Raw genomic sequence first — 21,395 nt, 5'->3', positions numbered from 1 at the left:
CCTGCGGCAAAATCCGCTGGGCCTACTCCTGCGGCAAAATCTGCCGTGCATACTCCTGCGGCAAAATCCGCTGGGCCTACTCCTGCGGCAAAATCTGCCGTGCATACTCCTGTGGCAAAAAACCGCCCTTGCCTACTCCTGCGGCAAAATATCACGTTGACCCTCTGGGGATGTCAGGGGTCACACTCGAAGTCCTCACTGTCAGACACTCATCATACAATCCCCCCACAGACAGGCCCTATGTGGCGATCAGTGAGTGTCAGGAGAGTCGCCTGCACGGCGGAGAAGCCAGGCTGGTCATGTGATCAGCTGTCACCCGGCTGACACCTCCGTGCTCCTCTCCGGTGTGGAGGAGTGTGGCGGCCGGCAGGGGGCGCAGTGGGAATGGTAAACACAGCGGAGGCGGTGTGGTGAAAGGGGAGGACGCGGTGGTTGGCTCTCCGGAGGGCCCCGTCCGGTCATCTCTACACTTCACCCCCCGTCACCTAGCTCGTCCGCCCGGAGGGGCCCCGGGATCTCACAGACATGCCGCTTCTCTTCCTGGAGCGCTTTCCATGGCCCAGCCTGCGGACGTACACCGGCCTGAGCGGCCTACTGCTGGGCCTCAGCCTACTGAGCGCCTACCGGAGCCTGAGCGGGGAGCTGGAGGAGGAGGAGGAAGAGGCCCCGGAGGAGCGGCCAGTACTGCCAGAAGACACCGGGGACCTGGTGCTGGAACTAGGCCACTACCTGGTCAATGACAGCCTGGGAGTGTGGGTGAGTGAGGGGAGAGGAGTTTCGGGGAGACCGGAGTATGGGGAGCGGTTGAGCAGTTTCGGGGACGGAGGATAGAAGAGTATGGGAGGGGAGAGGAGTATGGTGGAGTGGTGAGTAGTCAGAAACTATGGGAAAGTGAGGTAAGAGGAGTATGGGTGAGTGAGAGGAGTATGGAGGAGTGGTGAGGAGTCAGAAAGTATGGGGGAGTGAGGGGAGAGGAAGGGAGTATGGAGGAGTGAGGGGACTATGGGAAAGTGGCGTATAGGAAAAGTGAGAGGAGAGAGGCCGGAGTATGCTTGAGGGAGTGGAGTGTGGGAGGGGAGAGAAGTATGGGAGTGGTGTATGGGAGGGGAGGGGAGTGGTGTATGGGAGAGCTAGAGGAAGGGAGTGGCGTATGGGAGGGGAGAGGAGTGGCATATGGGAGGGGAGTGGCGTATGGGAGGGGGAGGGGAGAGGAGTGGCATATGGGAGGGGAGTTGCGAGGGGTAGGGGAGTGGCGTATGGGAGAGCGAGGGGAGTGGCGTATGGAAGAGCGAGGGGAGAGGAGCGGCGTATGGGAGAGCTAGAGGAGGGGAGGGGAGAGGAGTGGCGTATGGGAGAGCTAGAGGAGGGGAGTGGCGTATGGGAGAGCTAGAGGAGGGGAGTGGCGTATAGGAGAGCTAGAGGAGGGGAGTGGCGTATGAGAGAGCGAGGGGAGGGGAGTGGCGTATGGGAGAGCTAGAGGAAGGGAGTGGCGTATGGGAGAGCTAGAGGAGGGGAGTGGCGTATGGGAGAGCAGGGGGGAGGGGAGTGGCGTATGGGAGAGCGAGGGGAGAGGCGTGGCGTATGGGAGAGCGAGGGGAGAGGCGTGGCGTATGGGGGGGAGGGGAGTGGCGTATGGGGGGGAGGGGAGTGGCGTATGGGAGAGGCGTGGCGTATGGGAGAGGGAGGGGAGTGGCGTATGGCAGAGCTAGAGGAGGGGAGTGGCGTATGGGAGAGCGAGGGGAGAGGAGTCTCGTATGGGAGAGCGCGGGGAGAGGAGTGGCGTATGGGAGAGCGAGGGGAGAGGAGTGGCGTATGAGAGAGCGAGGGGAGGGGAGTGGCGTATAAGAGAGCGAGGGGAGGGGAGTGGGGTATGGGAGAGCTAGAGGAAGGGAGTGGCGTATGGGAGAGCTAGAGGAAGGGAGTGGCGTATGGGAGAGCTAGAGGAGGGGAGTGGCGTATGGGAGAGCTAGAGGAGGGGAGTGGCGTATGGGAGAGCGAGTGGAGGGGAGTGGCGTATGGGAGAGCTAGAGGAGGGGAGTGGCGTATGGGAGAGCGAGTGGAGGGGAGTGGCGTAAGGGAGAGCGAGTGGAGGGGAGTGGCGTATGGGAGAGCAGGGGGGAGGGGAGTGGCGTATGGGAGAGCGAGGAGAGAGGCGTGGCGTATGGGAGAGCGAGGGGAGAGGCGTGGCGTATGGGGGGGAGGGGAGTGGCGTATGGGAGAGGCGTGGCGTATGGGAGAGCGAGGGGAGGGGAGTGGCGTATGGCAGAGCTAGAGGAGGGGAGTGGCGTATGGGAGAGCGAGGGGAGAGGAGCCGCGTATGGGAGAGCGAGGGGAGAGGAGTCTCGTATGGGAGAGCGCGGGGAGAGGAGTGGCGTATGGGAGAGCGAGGGGAGAGGAGTGGCGTATGGGAGAGCGAGGGGAGAGGAGTGGTGTATGGGAGAGCTAGAGGAGGGGAGAGGCGTGTGGGGGAGTGAGCGGAGTTGAGTATGGGGCAGTGAGGGGAGAGGTGAGGAGTCAGAAAATATGGGAGAGTGAAGAGAGAGATGAAAAGGAGTATGGTAGGGCGAGGAGTATGGGTAAGTGAAAAGAGAGAGGAGCAAAAGAGTATGATAGCGTGAAGAAAGAAGAGCGAGTGAGGGGGGAGAGTAGCCAGAGAGTTTGGAAGAGTGACGGGAGGGATGAGTATGGGTGATTGGAGGAGTGAGGTATGAGTGGGTAAGGGGAGGAGTGAGAGAAGTATAGGTAGGTGCGGGGAGAGAAGAACCATTGACTATGGATGAGGGAGAGGAGCAAACATAGTATGGTAAAGTGGGAGAGTGATGGGGGAGAGGAGCCAGAGAGTATGGATGAGTGAGAGGAGAGAAGAGCAAGAGAGTATTGGAGAGTGAGTGGGGAAATGAGCTGGAGAGTATGGGTTAGTGAAGAGAGATAGAAGTTTGGGAGAGGAGCCAGAGAATATAAGTGAGAGAAGATGGAGAGGAACCAGATAAGGAGTGAGGGGTGAGAGGAGCCAGAGAATATGGGAAAATGAGGAGTGAGGAGCAACGGAGTATGGTGTGGGAGATTGAGGGGGGGAAATGAGTATGAGTGAGGAGAGGAGCCAGAGAGACTGTTCCACTTTGCTGTGTTTCAATTCTTGTAAATAAGGACCACATTGCCTTTTGCATTGCTTTTGGACTGACTTGTGAGGACTGGAGGAAGGAGAACCTTTTCTTGTGTGCTCCGGCCCTTCATCAGAATGAAGTCACCATGTTTTTGGATAAGTGGGTGGATGATGGCACACCCCAGCAAACACTGGCCAAACAAACAGCTATCTGTACTGTCTGAGCCAGAAACAAACTTCATTCCCCGGCTTCAAAAGCAGTCCTGATTATTGACTGTCATTATAGATGTGGAATTGATTTTAAAGGGTAACTCCACTTTGTGGGGAAAAAAGAAGTACAGCAAATAAACATTTCTGCTATGTCTGCCGTCATACTGCAATACATGATGATGGAAATTCCATATGGTGTCCATTTACATCATTACAACTTGGTGCCGCAAAGTGCATTTATGGCCCTTTAGACTTTAATAGGAGTGCATGAAAAAGGCATGTACATGAGATTTTGGCAGGGTTTTATGTTGAACAACGGGACTCCTTCTTACAAAAAACATACAAAGCATGAAAGCACATTAAAAGGTGCAAAAACATGCTACAAAAATGCACTGAAAAAAGCTTGTAATTATGCATCAGCCTAGTGTGAACCTCGGCTTAGGCATTCTCCACAACAAAGATGGCAATTTGGCTACTCCCTAAGAGTTAGGCACTTCTAAAGGGAAGCAGACAGCCGACTGGGGCAATTTTTACAATTCTTATACATACAGTGATGGAAATGCGTATTTGATCCCCTGCTGATTTTGAATGTTTGCCCACTCACAAAGAAATGATCAGTCTAAAAATCGAATGGCAGATGTATTGTAACACTGAGAGACAGAATAGCAACAAACAATTCAAAAGAAATGCACGTCTAACGAATTCTGCACTGATTTGCATGTTCATGAGGGAAATAAGCGTAGATCTCCTTCACAAAACATGATTTAGTATTTGGTGGCAAATCCCTTGTTGGCAATCACAGAGGTCAGATGTTTCCTGTAGTTGGCCACCAGGTTTGCACACATCTCGGGAGGGATTTTGGCCCACTCCTCTTGGCAGGTCCTCTGCAAGTCATTAAGGTTTGGTGGCTGACGTTTGGCATCTCGAACTTTCAGCTCCCTCCACAGATTTTCAATCAGATTAAGGTCTAGAGACTGGCTAGGCCACTCCAGGACCTTAATGTGCTTCTTCTTGAGCCTCTCCTTTGTTGCCTTGGCCGTGTGTTTTGGGTCATTGTCATGCTGGAACACCCATTCACGACCCATTTTCAATGCCCTGGCTGATGGAAGAAGGTTCTCACCCAAGATTTGATGATACATTGCCCCGTCCATCGTCCATTTGACGCGGTGCAGTTGTCCTGTCCCCTTAGCAGAAAAACACCCCCAAAGCAGAATGTTTCCACCACCATGTTTGACAGTTGGGATGGTGTTCTTGGGGTCATAGGCAGTAATCCTCCTCCTCCAAACATGGCGAGTTGAGTTGATGCCAAAGAGTTCAATTTTGGTCTCATCTGATCACAACACTTTCAACCAGTCCTCCTCTGCATCATCCAGATGTTCAGTTGTAAACTTCAGACGGGCCTGGATATGTGCCTTCTTGAGCAGAGGGACCTTGCGGGCACTGCAGGATTTCAATCCTTGTCGGCATAGTGTGTTGCCATCTGTTTTTTTGGTGACTGTGGTCCCAGCTGCCTGGAGATCATTGACAAGATCCTCACGTGTAGTTCTGGGATGATTCCTCACTGTTCTCATGATCATTGACACTCCATGAGGTGAGATCTTGCATGGTGGACCAGACCTAGGGACACTGACAGTTTTGTGTTTTTTCCATTTGCGAATGATTGCACCAGCTGTTGTCACCTTCTCACCAAGCTGCTTGGCGATAGTTTGGCAGCCCAGTCCAGCCTTGTGTAGGTCTACAATCTTGTCCCTGACATCCTTGGACAGCTCTTTGGTCTTTGCCATGGTGGAGAGTTTGGAATCTGATTGTTTGATTGCTCCTGTGGACAGGTGTCTTTTATACAGGTAACAAAATGAGATTAGCAGCACTCCCTTTAAGAGACTGCTTCTCAGCTTGTTACCTGTTTGAAAGACACCTGGTAGCCAGAAATCCTGCTGAATGATAGGGGATCAAATACTTATTTCCCTCATGAACATGCAAATCAGTGCATAATTTGTTAGATATTTCTTTTGAATTTTTTGATTTTTAGACTGATCATTTCTTTGTGAGTAGGCAAACATTCCAAATCAGCAGGGGATCAAATATTTATTTCCTTCACTGTGTGTGTATGTGTGTGTGTACACACACACACACACTGCCTTGAAAAAGTATTCACACCCCTTGAAATTTTCCACATTTTGTCATGTTACATCCAAAAACGTAAATTTATTCTGTTGGGATTTTATGTGATAGACCAATACAAAGTGGCACATAATTGTGAAGTAGAAGGAAAATGGTAAATGGTTTTCAACATTTCTTACAAATAAATATCTGAAAAGTGTGGTGTGCATTTGTATTCAGCTCCCTTTACTCTAATACCCTTAACTAAAATCTAGTGGATCCAATTGCCTTCAGAAGTCACTGAATTAGTATATAGAGTCCACCTGTGTGTAATTTATTCTCAGTATAAATATAGCTGTTCTGTGCAGTCCTCAGAGGTTTGTTAGAGAACATTAGTGAACAGACAGCATCGTGAAGGCCAAGGAACACACCAGACAGGTCAGGGATAAAGCTGTGGAGAAGTTTAAAGCAGGGTTAGGTTATAAAAAAATATCCCAAGCTTAAACATCTCACAGAGCACTGTTCAATCCATCATCCAAAAATGGAAGGAGTATGGTACAACTGCAAACCTGCCAAGACATTGCCGTCCCCCTAAACTGACAGGCTAGGCAAGGAGAGCATTAAACAGAGCAGCAGCCAAGAGGCCCATGGTAACTGGAGCAGCTGCAGAGATCCACAGCTCAGGTGGGAGAATCTGTCAACAGGACAACTATTTTTTAGTGCACTCCACAAATCTGGCCTTCATGGAAGAGTGGCAAGAAGAAAGCCTTTGTTGAAAGAAAGCCATAGGATGTCCCGTTTGCAAGAAGCCATTTGGGGGACACAGCACACATGTGGAAGAAGGTGCTCTGGTCAGATGAGCCTAAAATTGAACTATTTGGCCTCAGAGCAAAACGCTATGTGTGGTGGAAAACTAACACTGCACATCACCCTGAACACACCATCCCCATCGTGAAACGTGGTGGCAGCATCATGTTGTGGGGATGCTTTTCTTCAGCAGGGACAGGGAAGCTGGTCAGAGTTGGTGGGAAGATGGATGGAGCCAAATACAGGGCAATCTTAGAAGAAAACCTGTTAAGAGTCTGCAAAGCCTTGAGACTGGGGCGGAGGTTCACCTTCCAGCAGGACAACAACCCAAAACATTCAGCCAGAGCTACAGTGGAATGGTTTAGATCAAAGCATATTCATGTGGTAGAATGGCCCAGTCAAAGTCCAGACCTAAATCCAATGGAGAATCTGTGGCAAGACTTGAAAATTGCTGTTCACAGACGCTCTCCATCCAATCTGACAGAGCTTGAGCTATTTTGCAAAGAAGAATGGGCAAAAATGTCTCTCTAGATGTGCAAAGCTGGTAGAGACATCCCCAAAAAGACTTGCAGCTGCAATTGCAGCAAAAGGTGGTTCTACAAAGTACTGGGGGTGGGGGTTTGAATACAAATGCATGCCACACTTTTCACATATTTATTTGTAAAATATGTTGAAACCCATTTATCATTTTCCTTCCACTTCACAATTATGTGCCACTTTGTGTTGGCCTATCACAAAAAAATCCCAATAAAATACATTTACGTTTTTGATGTAACATGACAAAATGTGGAAAATTTCAAGGGGTATGAAGACTTTTTCAAGGCACTGTGTGTGTATGTACATTATCTCCCAGAAGTGAGTACACCACTCATATTCTTGTAAATATTTTATTCTATCTTTCATGTGACAACACTGAAGAAACAACACTTTGTTACGGTGTAAAGTAGTGAGTGTACAGCTTGTATAACAGTGTAAATTTGCTGTCCCCTCAAAATAACTCAACACACAGCCATTAATGTCTAAGCTGCTGGCAACAAAAGTGAGTACACCCCTACGTGACAATGTCCAAATTGGGCCCAAAGAGTCAATATTTTTCCAGCACTGCCTTAACCCTCTTGGGCATGGAGTTCACCAGAGCTTCACAGGTCACGGAGCTGGTGGATGTTAGAGACCTTGTGCTCCTCCATCTTCAGTTTGAGGATGCCCCACAGATGCTCAATAGGGTTTAGGTCTGGAGACATGCTTGGCGGGTCCATCACCTTTACCCTCAGCTTCTTTAGGCATTGGTTGTCTTGGAGGTGTGTTTGGGGTCCTTATGTTGGAATACTGCCCTGCAGCCCAGTATCCGAAGGGAGGGGATCATGCTCTGCTTCAGTATGTCACAGTACATGTTGTCAATCATGGTTTCCTCAATGAACTGTAGCTCCCCAGTGCTGGCAGCACTCATACAGCCCCAGACCATGACACGCCCACCGCCATGCTTGACTGTAGGCAAGACACATTTGTCTTGGTACTCCTCACCTGGTTGCCGCCACACATGCTTGACACCATCTGAACCAAATCAGTTTATCTTGGTCTCATCAGACCACAGGACATGGTTCCAGTACTCCATGTCCTTAGTCTGCTTGTCTTCAGCAAACTGCAGGCTTTCTTGTGCATCATCTTTAGAAGAGGCTTCCGTCTGGGACGACAGCCATGCAGACCAATTTGATGCAGTGTGCGGTGTATGGTCTGAGCTCTGACAGGCTGACTCCCCACCTCTTCACCCTCTGCAGCAATGCTGGCAGCACTCATACGTCTATTTCCCAAAGACAACCTCTGGATATGACGCTGAGCATGTGCACTCAACTTCTTTGGTCGACCATGGTGAGGCCGGTTCTGAGTGGAATCTGTCCTGTTAAACCACTGTATGGTCTTGGCCACCGTGCTGCAGCTCAGTTTCAGGGTCTTTGCAATCTTCTTATAGCCTAGGCCAGTGATGGCGAACCTATGGCACGTGTGCCAGAGCTGGCACGCAGAGCCATCTAAGTGGGCACGCCAGGAAGAAGATGATGAGCGCACATGGACCGGCCATCCAGATCTCGTCCACACTGGACCCCCATCAAACTACATTTCCCACATGTCTCTGGGGCCAGGGTGGGCGTGGACGAGAGGAAACGGCTCCAATGCGGCTCTGGCACCAGGGGAGATGTACCCGGGGATGGGCGCGGAAGAGAGGAAGAGGCTCCCACACTGCTCCGGGGCCAGGGGCAACGTGTTCAGCATGAATGGGAATGAGCTGCTGGGTTGGAAGCCACACCGACGCTGCCAGAGGTGAGATTAACTGCTTGCAGTGTCATCCATCAGTGCCCAGCAGTGTCGCCTGTCAGTGCCCAGCAGTGTCGCCCATCAGTGCCACCCATCAATGATGCCCAGCAGTGCCATCCATCAGTGCCCAGCAGTGTCGCCTGTCAGTGCTGCCCAGCAGTGCCACCTGTCAGTGCTGCCCAGCAGTGCCACATGTCAGTGCCCAGCAGTATCGCCCATCAGTGCCACCCATCAATGATGCCCAGCAGTGCCATCCATCAGTGCCCAGCAGTGTCACCCATCAGTGCCCAGCAGTGTCGCCTGTCAGTGCTGCCCAGCAGTGCCACCTGTCAGTGCCCAGCAGTGTCGCCCATCAGTGCTGCCCATCAGTGCCACCCATCAATGATGCCCAGTAGTGCCATCCATCAGTGCCCAGCAGTGTCACCCATCAGTGCCCAGCAGTGTCGCCTGTCAGTGCTGCCCAGCAGTGCCACCTGTCAGTGCCCATCAGTGTCGCCCATCAGTGCTGCCCATCAGTGCCACCCATCAATGATGCCCAGCAGTGTCCAGCAGTGTCATCCATCAGTGCCCAGCAGTGTCACCCATCAGTGCCCAGCAGTGTCGCCTGTCAGTGCTGCCCAGCAGTGCCACCTGTCAGTGCCCATCAGTGTCGCCCATCAGTGCTGCCCATCAGTGCCACCCATCAATGATGCCCAGCAGTGCCACCGATCAGTGCCGTCTGTCAGTGCGTCCAGGTAGGCAAGTGGTTAATTGCAGTGTTGGCACTTTGAAATAAAAAAGTTGGTTTGTGTTGCAGTTTTGGGCACTCGGGCTCAAAAAGGTTTGCCATCACTGGCCTAGGCCATCTTTTTGTAAAGCAACAATTCTTTTTTTCAGATCCTCAGAGAGTTCTTTGCCATGAGGTGCCATGTTGAACTTCCAGTGACCAGTATGAGAGAGTGAGAGCGATAACACCAAATTTAACACACCTGCTCCCCATTCACACCTGAGACCTTGTAACACTAACGAGTCACATGACACCAGGGAGGGAAAATGGCTAATTGGGCCCAATTTGGACATTGTCACTTAGGGGTGTACTCACTTTTGTTGCCAAAGGTTTAGACATTAATGGCTGTGTGTTGAGTTATTTTGAGGGGACAACAAATTTACACTGTTATACAAGCTGTACACTCATGACTTTACATTGTAGCAAAGTGTCATTTCTTCAGTGTTGTCACATGAAAAGATAGAATAAAATATTTACAAAAATGTGAGGGTTGGACTCACTTTTGTGAGAGATACTGTATGTATGTTTGTGTGTGTGTGTGTGTGTGTGTGTGTGTGTGTGTATATATATATATATATATATATATGTGTGTGTGTGTTTAAAATTTGAGGGTTTGCTTGTATGCAACGTCGGGGGAGTTCTCATAATGAGATGATGGACGGTGTCCTAGGGTATTTCCTCCCAGATCTGGACCAGGGCATCACTGAGCTCCTGGATTGTCTGCGGTGCAACCTGGTGTTGTCGGATAGACCGAAACATGATGTCCCAGAGGTGTTCTATTGGATTTAAGTCAGGCGAGCGTGGGGACCATTCAATGGTATCAATTCCTTCATCCTGGAACCGCCTGCATACTCTCGCCACATGAGGCTGGGCATTGTTGTGCACCAGGAGAAACCCAGGACCCACTGCACCAGTGTAGGGTCTGACAATTAGTCCAAGGATTTCATCCCGATACCTAATGGCAGTCACTGACCCTAGCCAAATGCAAAACTAGTGAAAAAGTCAGAAAAGATGAGTAGGGAAAAAAATGTCAGTGGCCTCCACCTGTAAAACCATTCTTGTTTTGGGGTTCGTCTCATTGTTGCCCATCTAGTACACCTGTTGTTAATTTCATTAACACCAAAGCAGCTGAAACTGATTAACAACCCCCTCTGCTACTTTACTGACCAGATCAATATCCCAGGAGTTTAATTGACTTGATGCTATACTCTGATTAAAAAGTGTTCCTTTAATTTTTTTGAGCTGATTGCTGACAAGTGTGTGCATATGCCAGATTCCCCAATGCATGGTGTCCACACGTGTGCAGGATCCACTGCACTGGCTCCCGAGATGTGTGACATAGACACCCAAGGGGGCAATGGTAGCTGGATATGGTGAGGATTGAGAAAATGAGGATGGGGGTTGCTTTTTTTTTTTTACACTGTAAGTGGAAGGGGGGGGGGGGGGGAGAGGCAGGTGAGAAAATCAAATTTAAATGGGTGAAGGTCTGTTTTAGGCCTCATGACATTTATTCTCAACTCCCCAAGAAGAAACCAGCAGTGCCAAAAAACACCTGACGCTTGTAAAAGTGTGTACCAAAAAAAGTGCGTCAAGTGTTTGGGTGTTAATTACATTTGCCAGAATAAATAAATTATTTTGGCCATTGAAATAAATTAACACTCAAGCGCTAAAGATGCCTAGTGTTTAGGCGCATTTACACGTGTTTAAGCACCTCAAGTGGTTTTTCAGCCAAAACGCCACTGCTCCAGGACACAATGGCAGTGTATTTTTTTTCCTGCTATTAAACTCTCCTACCAAAAAATGCTACTAAAAGCCTATGTGTGCATGGACACATAGGATAACATGCAGCGGAGTTTAGAGGCAGTTAAAAAAAAAAAAAAAAGCTTGACGCCCCTAGCAGTAGCTTCAAGAACACCCAATGTGCATGAGGCCTAAAGGAGATTCCAGCTTTGGTAGATTTTCATGTTATTCAGCATAGCTGCTGCTGCTGACAGTGGCACATTAGTGATCTGTAGCTGCACAAGCAAGCATTGTAGAAGCTGCAAATGGGGAAAAAGAAAATAATCCGAGATTTGTAGCTGCTGCAGTTACTAGACTCCTTTGTGTCCTTTGTATTAGGAAATTGTTTTCACCTGTTCTAACTTCAAGCTTTCACTACATGGATTAAATTCTTAGCAAACAGCATAGTTCAATTTCTTAGCTTTCTTAAGAAGTTTTCTGGCATAAATCAATGTCACGCGAAATTACATTTTGTTTGTACGTTGCTTTTAATTAAAGGTCTCACTATGTATTCCATTATTGGATCTGGTGTTTTAGAAATATGAGAGAATTGGTCTGATCAAAGGATCCTAATACTTTTGCAATAACATGGCTTCCTGTGCAGGTTTTGGATGTACAACACATAGTAGATCTGTAGAGAGCATGATAAATTGGGTATCCTCCCTGGCAGTATTCCCGAGTGTAGTTCGGGGTAAAGTTTCAGTACCAGAAGCGGTAACCCCGAGCTACACTCGGGCTTACCATGCGGCGCTGCTCCGGGATCTGTTCTTCACTTACCTTGTCCTGCACTCCCGCGATGTCCCTCCTGCAGTGTCCCCGGCAATGTCCTCCAGCGGATGCCGGCATCTGTCATCTGGGTTCTGTCCCCTGCAAGCGTCGAGACGTACGGGGATGGAATGGCGGGAAATTTGAAAATGACAAAAAGTGGCATTCACTAAATTCACTAAAATCACATAGTAAAACATTGCTGTTTCAAACCATTTCACATACATTTTGTCCCGAGTGCTTTGTCCTGTGCCCTGCCTGCATTTTTACTGTTCTTTCTGCCTAGAAACTGAGAAATGTCCATGGCGTCCAAAAAGCGTCCCTTTGGTCAAAATCAGTTTTAGACCAGCTAGAGAACAGCGATAGTAAATTAGAACCACTTGCAGAATTGAGTGATGATTCGTGGTGGAAATTCGTCATCAGACACTGAAAACGGTTTTGTGACTTTGCTCAGTGATGTGCGAACTTGGCGCTCCTGTTTCAGATTTCAGTGTTTTTGGTTTGATTATATTATTGAATTAAATTTATTATTATATTATTTTTTATGATTATTTATTAAATTATAATGTATGATTTCGTGTTTCAAATTGTATCATACCCGGGATGTTTACTAGACTCTTGTTCGGACAGATTTAAGTGAGTTATTCCTAAAAAATGACAGGCCTACAATAAAAAAATACATATTTACATGCAAAAAAAGTATGGACATAATCAGACCACTAGGGAAGTTAATCTAAATTTCTGAGAGCTTCACATCGTTTCTGTTTGTTGTTCGTGTCCGCTCCTGTGTCCGTTGTCCTTTCTAACCCTCCAGAGTGTCGTGCTATATTCCACCCTAATCCTTTACCACTAGATAGTGAAGATTAGCTTTCCTCTCGGCTGGCTGATATATGATGCAACTGAGAACAATTCAGGCCACGTAACAGGTGAAGAATTGGAGCAAAGATCAGCAAAGTTAATGTTTTCACTGTTTTAGGAATATTTCAGCTCTAGATCACTTACTGAGCGCTGGCTTCATAATAGGTGTAGCTTGCGTGTTGGTTGAAATGAATCCCTTACAGTAGAACTTTACACAGACACCGTCATATCCTGAGTGGGCAAGGTGACTGTCTTTTTGATGAATTTTTAGGCAATACATAACTGCATTTGCACTCAAAGCTGTTTCTTTAGGATCTGCCTAGACAGTTAGGCCTCATGCACTATGCGCGTTATTACAGCTGCCGCTTTGGGTGGCAGACTTTTTTTTTTTACTGCCTTTAAACTCCCCTGCATGTTATCCTATGTGTTTGCGCACACAAAGGGCTTTTAGCAGCGTTTAGTGGCAGAAAAGTTTTTTTTGTCACTGGTGGTTAAGGAGAGGGCTGGGAAGCCAGCTGCTGCGCCCTTAACAATGAATAAGTCATCAGCTGTCAGCAGGATTCCCTGCTGACAACTGAATGTTAAAAAAAACAAAACAATCATTAGCGGCATTAAAAAATGCAAAAACATGGCGTAGGGGTTCCCCTCCATCCATACCAGTCCCTCTGGTTCTGGTATGGATTTTAACCGCGTTATAGCCAAAAGATGGCTACAGTGCGGTTGTCCGGTTCTGGGAGGGCGTCCTCCCAGAACGTACCCCCTGCGCGCCCCCAGAGGCGAGCACCCGGCGCTGTCTGTGATCACTGTGTCCTACAGACACAGCTGATCACGTGATGAGGTAAAAAGCATATCACTGTGGCCTTTTACCATGTGATCAGCTGTGTCCAATGACACAGCAGATCACAATGTAAATACAGTTGCCGGTGATCAGCTGCACTTTCCTCACGCTGTCACATCGTGAGGAACGTACTGTTGATAACTGGCAAATGTGACAGGGGAGATCTGCACTAATAATCAGGGCTCTGATTATCAGTGCCGCCAGCAATGCTGCCCAGCAGTGCCGCCCGTCAGTGCTATTAGTGCCCATCAGTACTGTCTATCAGTGCTTCCTCATCAATGCCCACCAGTGCTGCCTCATCAGTGCTACCAATCACTGCCCATTAGTGCAGCCTCATCAATGCACATCAGTGAAGGAGAAAAATTACCTGTTTGCAAAATTTTATAGTAGAAACAAAGAAAACCTTTACAGTGCAAAAAATAAAAATCCCATTGGCAATTAAACACCACCAAAAGAAAGCTCTATTCCTGGACAGGAAGAGGGTAAAAGTGCCCATCGTGGGGTCCCGTCCATACAAGACCCTTATGCAAACATGCAGCCTGGCAGATCGCATCCCCCCCCCCCCCAAACCATTCCAGGCCACATGCCCTCAACATGGGGGGGTGCTTTGGGGCAAGGGAGGTTCCCTCCAAAGCACCTTGTCCCCATATTGATGAGGACAAGGGCCTCTTCCCCACAACCCTGGCTGGTGGTTGTGGGGATCTGCAGATGGGAGCTTATCGGAATCTGGAAGCATCCTTTAACAAGCTTGCTCCTAGATCCTGCCCCCCCCCCCTCATGTGAATGAGTATGGGGTATATAGTAGATGGGATCAAACAGCCTTTCTGCACAATGCTGAGGATTAACCCCTTAAGTTCCACAGTGAGTATAACAAGCATGCTTTACTGCATATACAGACTGATTTTACAATTGTAGGTTTAGTAACACTTTAATGCCAAAGCTACTAAACGTAACTTACACCCTAGGCTGAACATTGCTGAACGCCGGCAAAAACCGCTAAAACATTTGTTTTTTTTGTCTGGCATTTCTAAAGCAGTTTTTAGCTATTGAAGTCGTCATCATGTTTATTTGTAAAATAAAGAATGTGTATAACAACTTAGCAAAATAAAACTTTAAACTTCTATAAATCTAGCTAAGTGTTTAACAATGATTTTAAATGTGACACCATTGACTTTACATAAACACTGCTTTGTATATGTTGTGGCTTCACTGTACGGCTTCAACAAGTAGTTAGAACATAGTTTACATTACAGCTACTAGCATTTTCTGTTACTAATCATGGCCAAGACATGTTTGCTTTCCCAGCCTGATATACTAGAAACGTATGACTGCTTTAATAAGTTATTTAAAGATGCTGTGCCTTAAAATAGCTTGCCTATTTGGTGTGTAGGCCTCTACATGTCCTATGTGACTGTTGTTGACCGTGAACTTGATAATATACAGAAGGACATAGAGTAAAGGGATCAATAACCTGCAGTATGGCCAACTACTCTCATTCTGGCCTTTTCCACATGTTAGAACTAGATCAAATGTATACCTTTCACTAACTTGTGACTCAGTAAAATCCCCTCACTCCAATCAGGAAAACAAACATTATATTTTCCATCAGATGGGGAGGGGTGGTGCAATATTAACCAATTCAATACCGGGCAATTTTACACCTTCCTGCCCAGGCCAGTTTTCAGGTTTCACCGCTCTCACACTTTGAATGACAATTGCGCAGTCATACAACATTGTACACAAACTAAAATTTTATTTTCTTCACACAACTAGAGCTTTCTTTTGGTGGTATTTAATCACCGCTGGGGTTTTTATTTTTTGCTAAATTAACAAAAAAAGACCAAAAATTTTGAAAAAAAAAAAGTTTTTCTTTGTTTCTGTTATAAAAGTTTGCAAATAAATAATTGTTCTTCATAAATTTAGGCCGAGATGTATTCTGCTACATGTCTTTGGTGAAAATAACCCAAATTAGGATGTATTTTTTAGTTTGTAGGAAAGTTATAGAGTTCACAAACTGTGGTATAGATCTGAATATTGATCAATCCTGAAGTACTGACGGCTAATCTAATATCTTGAGATCCAAGAATGTCAGAACAGTACAGATATTCCCCAAATGACCCCTTTTTGCAAAGTAGACAGTCCGACATACTTCATAAGAGGCATTGCGAGTTTTTTGAAGTATTTTTTTTTCATAATATTTCGGAAAATTAAAAAAATTACTTTCACTATTTTTTTTTTACATATTGTCACCAGTGCAGTACAGCGTCATCATATAACTGGCATGGCAGTGATCAGGGACACTGACTGGTGACAGTATGAAAAAATATATATATATTATTTTATTTTTTTATTATTTTTTATTAAATTTTTTTTCTTTTTTTTTAAGATTTTTTTTTTCATATTTCACTATGACCAAAGTAGTACAATGTTACTATAGTAACATTGTACTACTTTGGGGAAGTGATCAGTTTTTTTTTTTTTTTTACACAATTTGCTTATAGCAAAGAATTACTTTGCTATAAGAAAGCATTTACCTGAATGACATCGATTCATTCAGGGATTTTTTTTTTTTTTTTTGTGCTTAGCTGTGATCACATGCTGTGCATGTGATTGCTGTGACCATTCACAGCTAGACACTAGTATACAATGGATGGCATGAATGAAGCCATTCATTGTATACAACTGTCATGTGACCTGCTGTGATTGGTCACAGCAGGTCACATGGTACCGGCAACGGGGCCGATACTCAGATCTGTCATCGGCCGTGTCCGAGGTACACAGCCGGTGACAGATCGCTCCGCTCTGCAGGAGCGCAATCTGCGCATGTGCGGGAGGACGCCATGTGGCATCCACCCAGAACGCTGATGACATTTGCCACCCGCCATTCGGCCATAGGGCGGGCGGCAAATGGTTAATTTATCAGGAATACCCAGAGTTTTTCTTTATTTCAGTTACATTGTTTTAAAATGCAATGTACTATTTCACAATGTAATCTCTCTTTTTTTTTTTTTAACCAAGTACATTTTATACATGTTTAGTTGTTGCAGTTAGAGATTACAGCCAACCAGAAATCACCTTTCTAAAGTTTTGCCATTTTAACCTGTTGAAATCAGAATTCCGTTCTGTTGCCATGAGTGTTTTATTTTGTACTGGGCTGTTAAATGATCTACAAAAAGCTATTTATGTTAAATAAACACTCCAGTAAACTTGAAAATGGCACATTAACCTCTTGCCGACCGCGCATAGCCGAATGACGGCTTCACTGCGGCCGGCCAGTTCTGAGTGGACGTCATATGACGTCCTCCCAGAACGCGCTCTCCTGCGCGCCCCAGGGGGCGCGCACCCGGCGATCTCCGTGATCGCTGTGTCCTACAGACACAGCTGATCACGTGATGTGGTGAAAGGCCGATCCCATCGGCCTTTTACCACGTGATCAGCGGTGTTCAATGACACGCTGATCACAGGGAAATGCAAGTGCCGGTTCTCGGCTGCACTTTCCTCACGCTGTCAGATCGTGAGGAAAGTACTGCCGAGAACCGGCAGTTGTCAGAGCGGGGATCGGCACCGATCATCAGGGCACTGATGATCAGTGCCCTGATGATCGGTGCCCAGCAGTGACACCCGCAAGTTCCGCCCAGCAGTGCGCCCACTAGCCCCGCCCACCCGATCCCAGCAGTGCCCCCACCTGTGCCCAGCAGTGCCACCTACCTGTGCCCAGCAGTGCACCCACCTGTGCCACTCTGCAGTGCCACCTACCTGTGCCCAGAAGTGCCACCTACATGTGCCCAGCAGTGCCACCCACCTGTGCCCACCCACCTGTGCCCACCAGTGCCACCCACTTGTGCCCACCCACCAGTGCTGCCCACCAGTGCCACCCACCAGTGCAGCCCAGCAGTGCTGCCAGTCAGTGCCACCAGTCAGGGCCCAGGGGTTGTGCCAGTCAGTGCCCAGAAGTGATGCCAGTCAGTGCCGTCTATCAGTACCCATCATCAGTGTCACCTATCAGTGCCGCCTATCAGTGCTGCATATCAGTGCCGCCTATCCGTGACCCCTAATTAGTGCTGTCTATCAGTGCCGCCTATCCGTGCCACCTCATTAGTACTGCCTATCAGTGCCCATCAGTGCCGCCTATCAGTGCCCATCAGTGCCGCCTCATCAACGCAAATCAGTGAAGGAGAAAAAATACCTGTTTGAAAAATTTTATAAAAGAAACAAATAAACTTTTTTTTTTTTTTCAAATTTTTTGCACTTTTTTTAATTTACAGTGCAAAAAGTAAAGCACCCAGTGGCGATTAAATACCACCAAAAGAAAGCTCTATTTGTGAGAAAAAAATGATCAAAATTTCATATGGGTACAATGTTGCATGACCGCGCAATTGTCAATCAAAGTGCGGCAGCGCTGAAAGCTGAAAATTGGCCTGGTAAGGAAGGGGGTATAAGTGCCCGGTAGGCAAGTGGTTAAGCACTTCCTGACCGCCCTCTAGCAGATATACTACTACAGGGCAGCACGGTTGTGCAAAATCACGTATATATACCTGATTTTGCATTTTCGAGTAGGGGACACACGTGTGCCCTACACGTGCTGCCAGCCGCGGCCGTCAATCACCGGGTCCCACTGGTGATTACTTGCCAGCACCCGGTGATTGCCGAGCATCTCCGATGGGGAGGAGAACTGTATTCAAACAATACAGTTCTCCGCCCTGTCAGCTCCTGCACACTACTTTGGATGGCTGTGCACAGCACAGTCATTCAAAGCAGTGTGATTACAGTGGAGCACACACACAGAGCTTACAGTGAAACAGCACACACTTAACCTTTGATCGCTCCTCATGTTAACCCCATCCTGCCCAGTGCCCTTAGTACAGTGTCAGTGCTTTTTTTTTTTTTTAGCACTGATCACTGTATTGGTGTCACTGAGGATGTCCGTGACACCAAGTCAGTTCTCTCCAGTGTCTGAATGCCCTCCGCAGTCTCACAGTCCCGCTATAAGTTGCTGATTGCTGCCATTACTAGTAAAAAAAAAAAAAAAGTTCCATTATCTATATTACCATTTGTAAATGCTATAACTTTCACGTAAACCAATTAATTTACATATATTGGGATGGGACATGTAGCAGAATACATTTTGGCCTAAATTTATGAGGAAATTTGATTTTTCAAATTTTTTTACTGGACATGATTAATAGCAAAAAGTCACAAATGTTGTTTTTCTTTTCCTCAAAATTATTACTTTTTTTATAGCGCAAAAAATAAAAATCGCATAGGCGATCAAATACCACCAAAAGAAAGCTCAATCCATTGGAAAAAAGTTTGGTGCAGCATCGCATGAACGCACAATTGTCAGTTAAAGTAGCGCAACGCCCCATAGCTGTCCCTTCGCTAAAACAGGAAGTGAGAAAATCTCTAGAAATTAAGGGAGTTCCTTGGGGACCCATTGGGAAATTTCCCTTCTGTTACTTTTCTGGGAACAACCAAAAATTTGGGGTTTCTTTTACTTTCACTTTCAATTTTATTGGTAAACCGGACAAATAGAGGGGGTGAATCTTCCAAACGGGGGCACAGGCTGTAAAAAAACCCCATAAGGTGTTGTAATCCCTCTCCACTCTGTCCAAAGTTTTCCCTTTAGTTATACTTTAACGCCATTCAAGCACTAGCCTTTGTCTGGTTCACACCTATGCATTCTTAGTGCTTTTTGCAGAAACGCTACAGTCCATGATTTACTATTTATTTACGTTTTCAGATGCTGCATTTTTGGTAATGGTCATTAACTTTTTTAATTGCAGATTAAACATGCATAGGTGTGAACCAGGATTAACCTACGTGGGTTTGCCCCTGCATTTTGGAGCATGAGATGTAGGTAGTACAGCTCAGAGTGTGTTGACAAAAGGTCAATGAATTTGGCTTCAAGGTGTTCTTATAAAATACATTTCTTTCTCATCCATTAACCGCTTGCCGCCCTGCCACTGTGTTTATATGTGTGCAGGGCGGCAGTGGAGCGCAAAACCACGTTTAAAAACGGGTTCCGCGCTCCCGACACTTTCGCGGGCAGGGGGCGCGCGCGCGCGCGCGCCCGCCGACCCGCGGGTGATCCGATTCGATCCAGGAGGGATCAATCATTAGATTTCAGCCAGTGATTTCTGGCTGAAATCGGATGATCGGTCCCTGTCCTATCCTGTCCTGTGTTGATATTTACACAGGGCAGGATATGATGTCATTCTTCTCTGCCTGGACACATTCCGTTCCAGACAGAGAAGAAGAGACATTTAAACGTGAGTAAAACACTACACTAACAGTTAGAACACACTCTAGGACACATTTAACCCCCTGATTGCCCCCCCCCAGTTAACCCTTCACTGCCCTGTCACCAGTGTACCTGATCAGTGAAGCGATTTTTATTGATCACTGTATCAGTGTCGCTGGCGACTTCCAATAGTGCTAGCGCCCCTCCCAGATAGCACCAGTTTGCCCCCCAGTACACCAATAAAGCCATTTAACCCCTTAATTTCCCCCCCCACCCCCCCAGTTAACCCCTTAACTGCCCTGTCACCAGTGTCACTGATCAGTGAAGCGATTTTTACTGATCACTGTATCAGTGTCGCTGGCGACTTCCGATAGTGTTAGCGCCCCTCCCAGATAGCGCCAGATTGCCCACTAATACACCAGTAGTCCCATCTAACCCCTTGATCGCCCCCCCCCCCCCTGAGTTGACCCCTTCACTGCCCTCTCACCAGTGTCACTGATCAGTGAACCAATTTTTACTGATCACTGTATCAGTGTCGCTGGCGACTTCCGTTAGTGTTAGCGCCCCTCCCAGATAGCGCCAGATTGCCCGCTAATACACCAGTAGTCCCGTCTAACCCCTTGATCGCCCCCCCCCCCTCCCCGAGTTGACCCCTTCACTGCCCTGTCACCAGTGTCACTGATCAGTGAACCAATTTTTACTGATCACTGTATCAGTGTCGCTGGCGACTTCCGTTAGTGTTAGCGCCCCTCCCAGATAGCGCCAGATTGCCCGCTAATACACCAGTGATCCCGTCTAACCCCTTGATCGCCCCCCCCTCCCCCCTGAGTTGACCCCTTCACTGCCCTGTCACCAGTGTCACTGCTCAGTGAACCAATTTTTACTGATCACTGTATCAGTGTCGCTAGCGACTTCCAATAGTGTTAGCGCCCCTCCCAGATAGCACCAGTTTGCCCGCTAGTACACAGATAATCACATTTGACCCCTTGATTGCCAGGAACACGCTTACTTGCACGCTAAACCTTCATTGCTAGTATAGTGTCTGATTGGATCAATATCTTTGATCAGATCAGCGCTATACCAGCATTCACATTACTTTAGTATCCCCAAAAACGCAGTGTTAGCGGGATCAGCCCCAACACCTGCCAGCACCTGCGTTTAGCCCCTACGCCCCCCCCTTCTCCCCCGGCAAGTGCAGTGTCAGTAGATAACTGTCACTTGATACATATTACACACAAAACCGCAGTGTTCACAGAATCAGGCCTGATATCTGTTAGCACTTGTCGGTAAATTTTTTGTAGCGGTTCAAGCAGTCCCTGACAGCCAGGCGCTCTTTTTCCCGTGAGTCGCACTAGGTACCTGTAAATTTAGTGGCCAAAATGTCTAAGCAAAGGTACACTAGTGAAGAGGCCTATAGGATTCTGAGCATGTCAAGTGAGAGCGAAGGGGAAGACTCACTGGCAGAATCAGGCTCAGAATACGAACCTATAGACAGCAGCGGCACCCTGACAGCTAGCTCAGGCGACGAGGAAGTGGTCCCTGCTAAGGTCAGGCGTACCCGATCCCATTCACAGGTTGCTGAGGTGGTACAAATGCATGATGACTCTCATATGCAGCAGAG

The 21,395-nt window shown here is 47.4% G+C and overlaps 1 protein-coding gene across 1 annotated transcript in view; it reads left to right on the top strand.

Annotated features, from left to right (window-relative positions):
- Positions 1-378: 378 nt before the first annotated feature.
- The window catches only part of AMFR (autocrine motility factor receptor), a 71,933-nt gene continuing 50,916 nt past the window's right edge, over positions 379-21,395 (top strand). Inside the window, exon 1 of the mRNA XM_089661431.1 lies at positions 379-756. Within this exon, the coding sequence (XP_089517557.1) occupies positions 526-756 (231 nt within the window). The 5' untranslated portion in view covers positions 379-525. The remainder of the gene's footprint in view (positions 757-21,395) is intronic.

This window comes from Staurois parvus, unplaced genomic scaffold (genome assembly GCF_062004578.1).
Source record: "Staurois parvus isolate SC_StPar_1 unplaced genomic scaffold, SC_StPar_1.0 ptg001336l, whole genome shotgun sequence".
NCBI lineage: Eukaryota > Metazoa > Chordata > Amphibia > Anura > Ranidae > Staurois > Staurois parvus.
The sequence above is the reverse complement of the archived record's forward strand: the minus strand, read 5'-3'. Positions and strand labels throughout refer to the sequence as shown.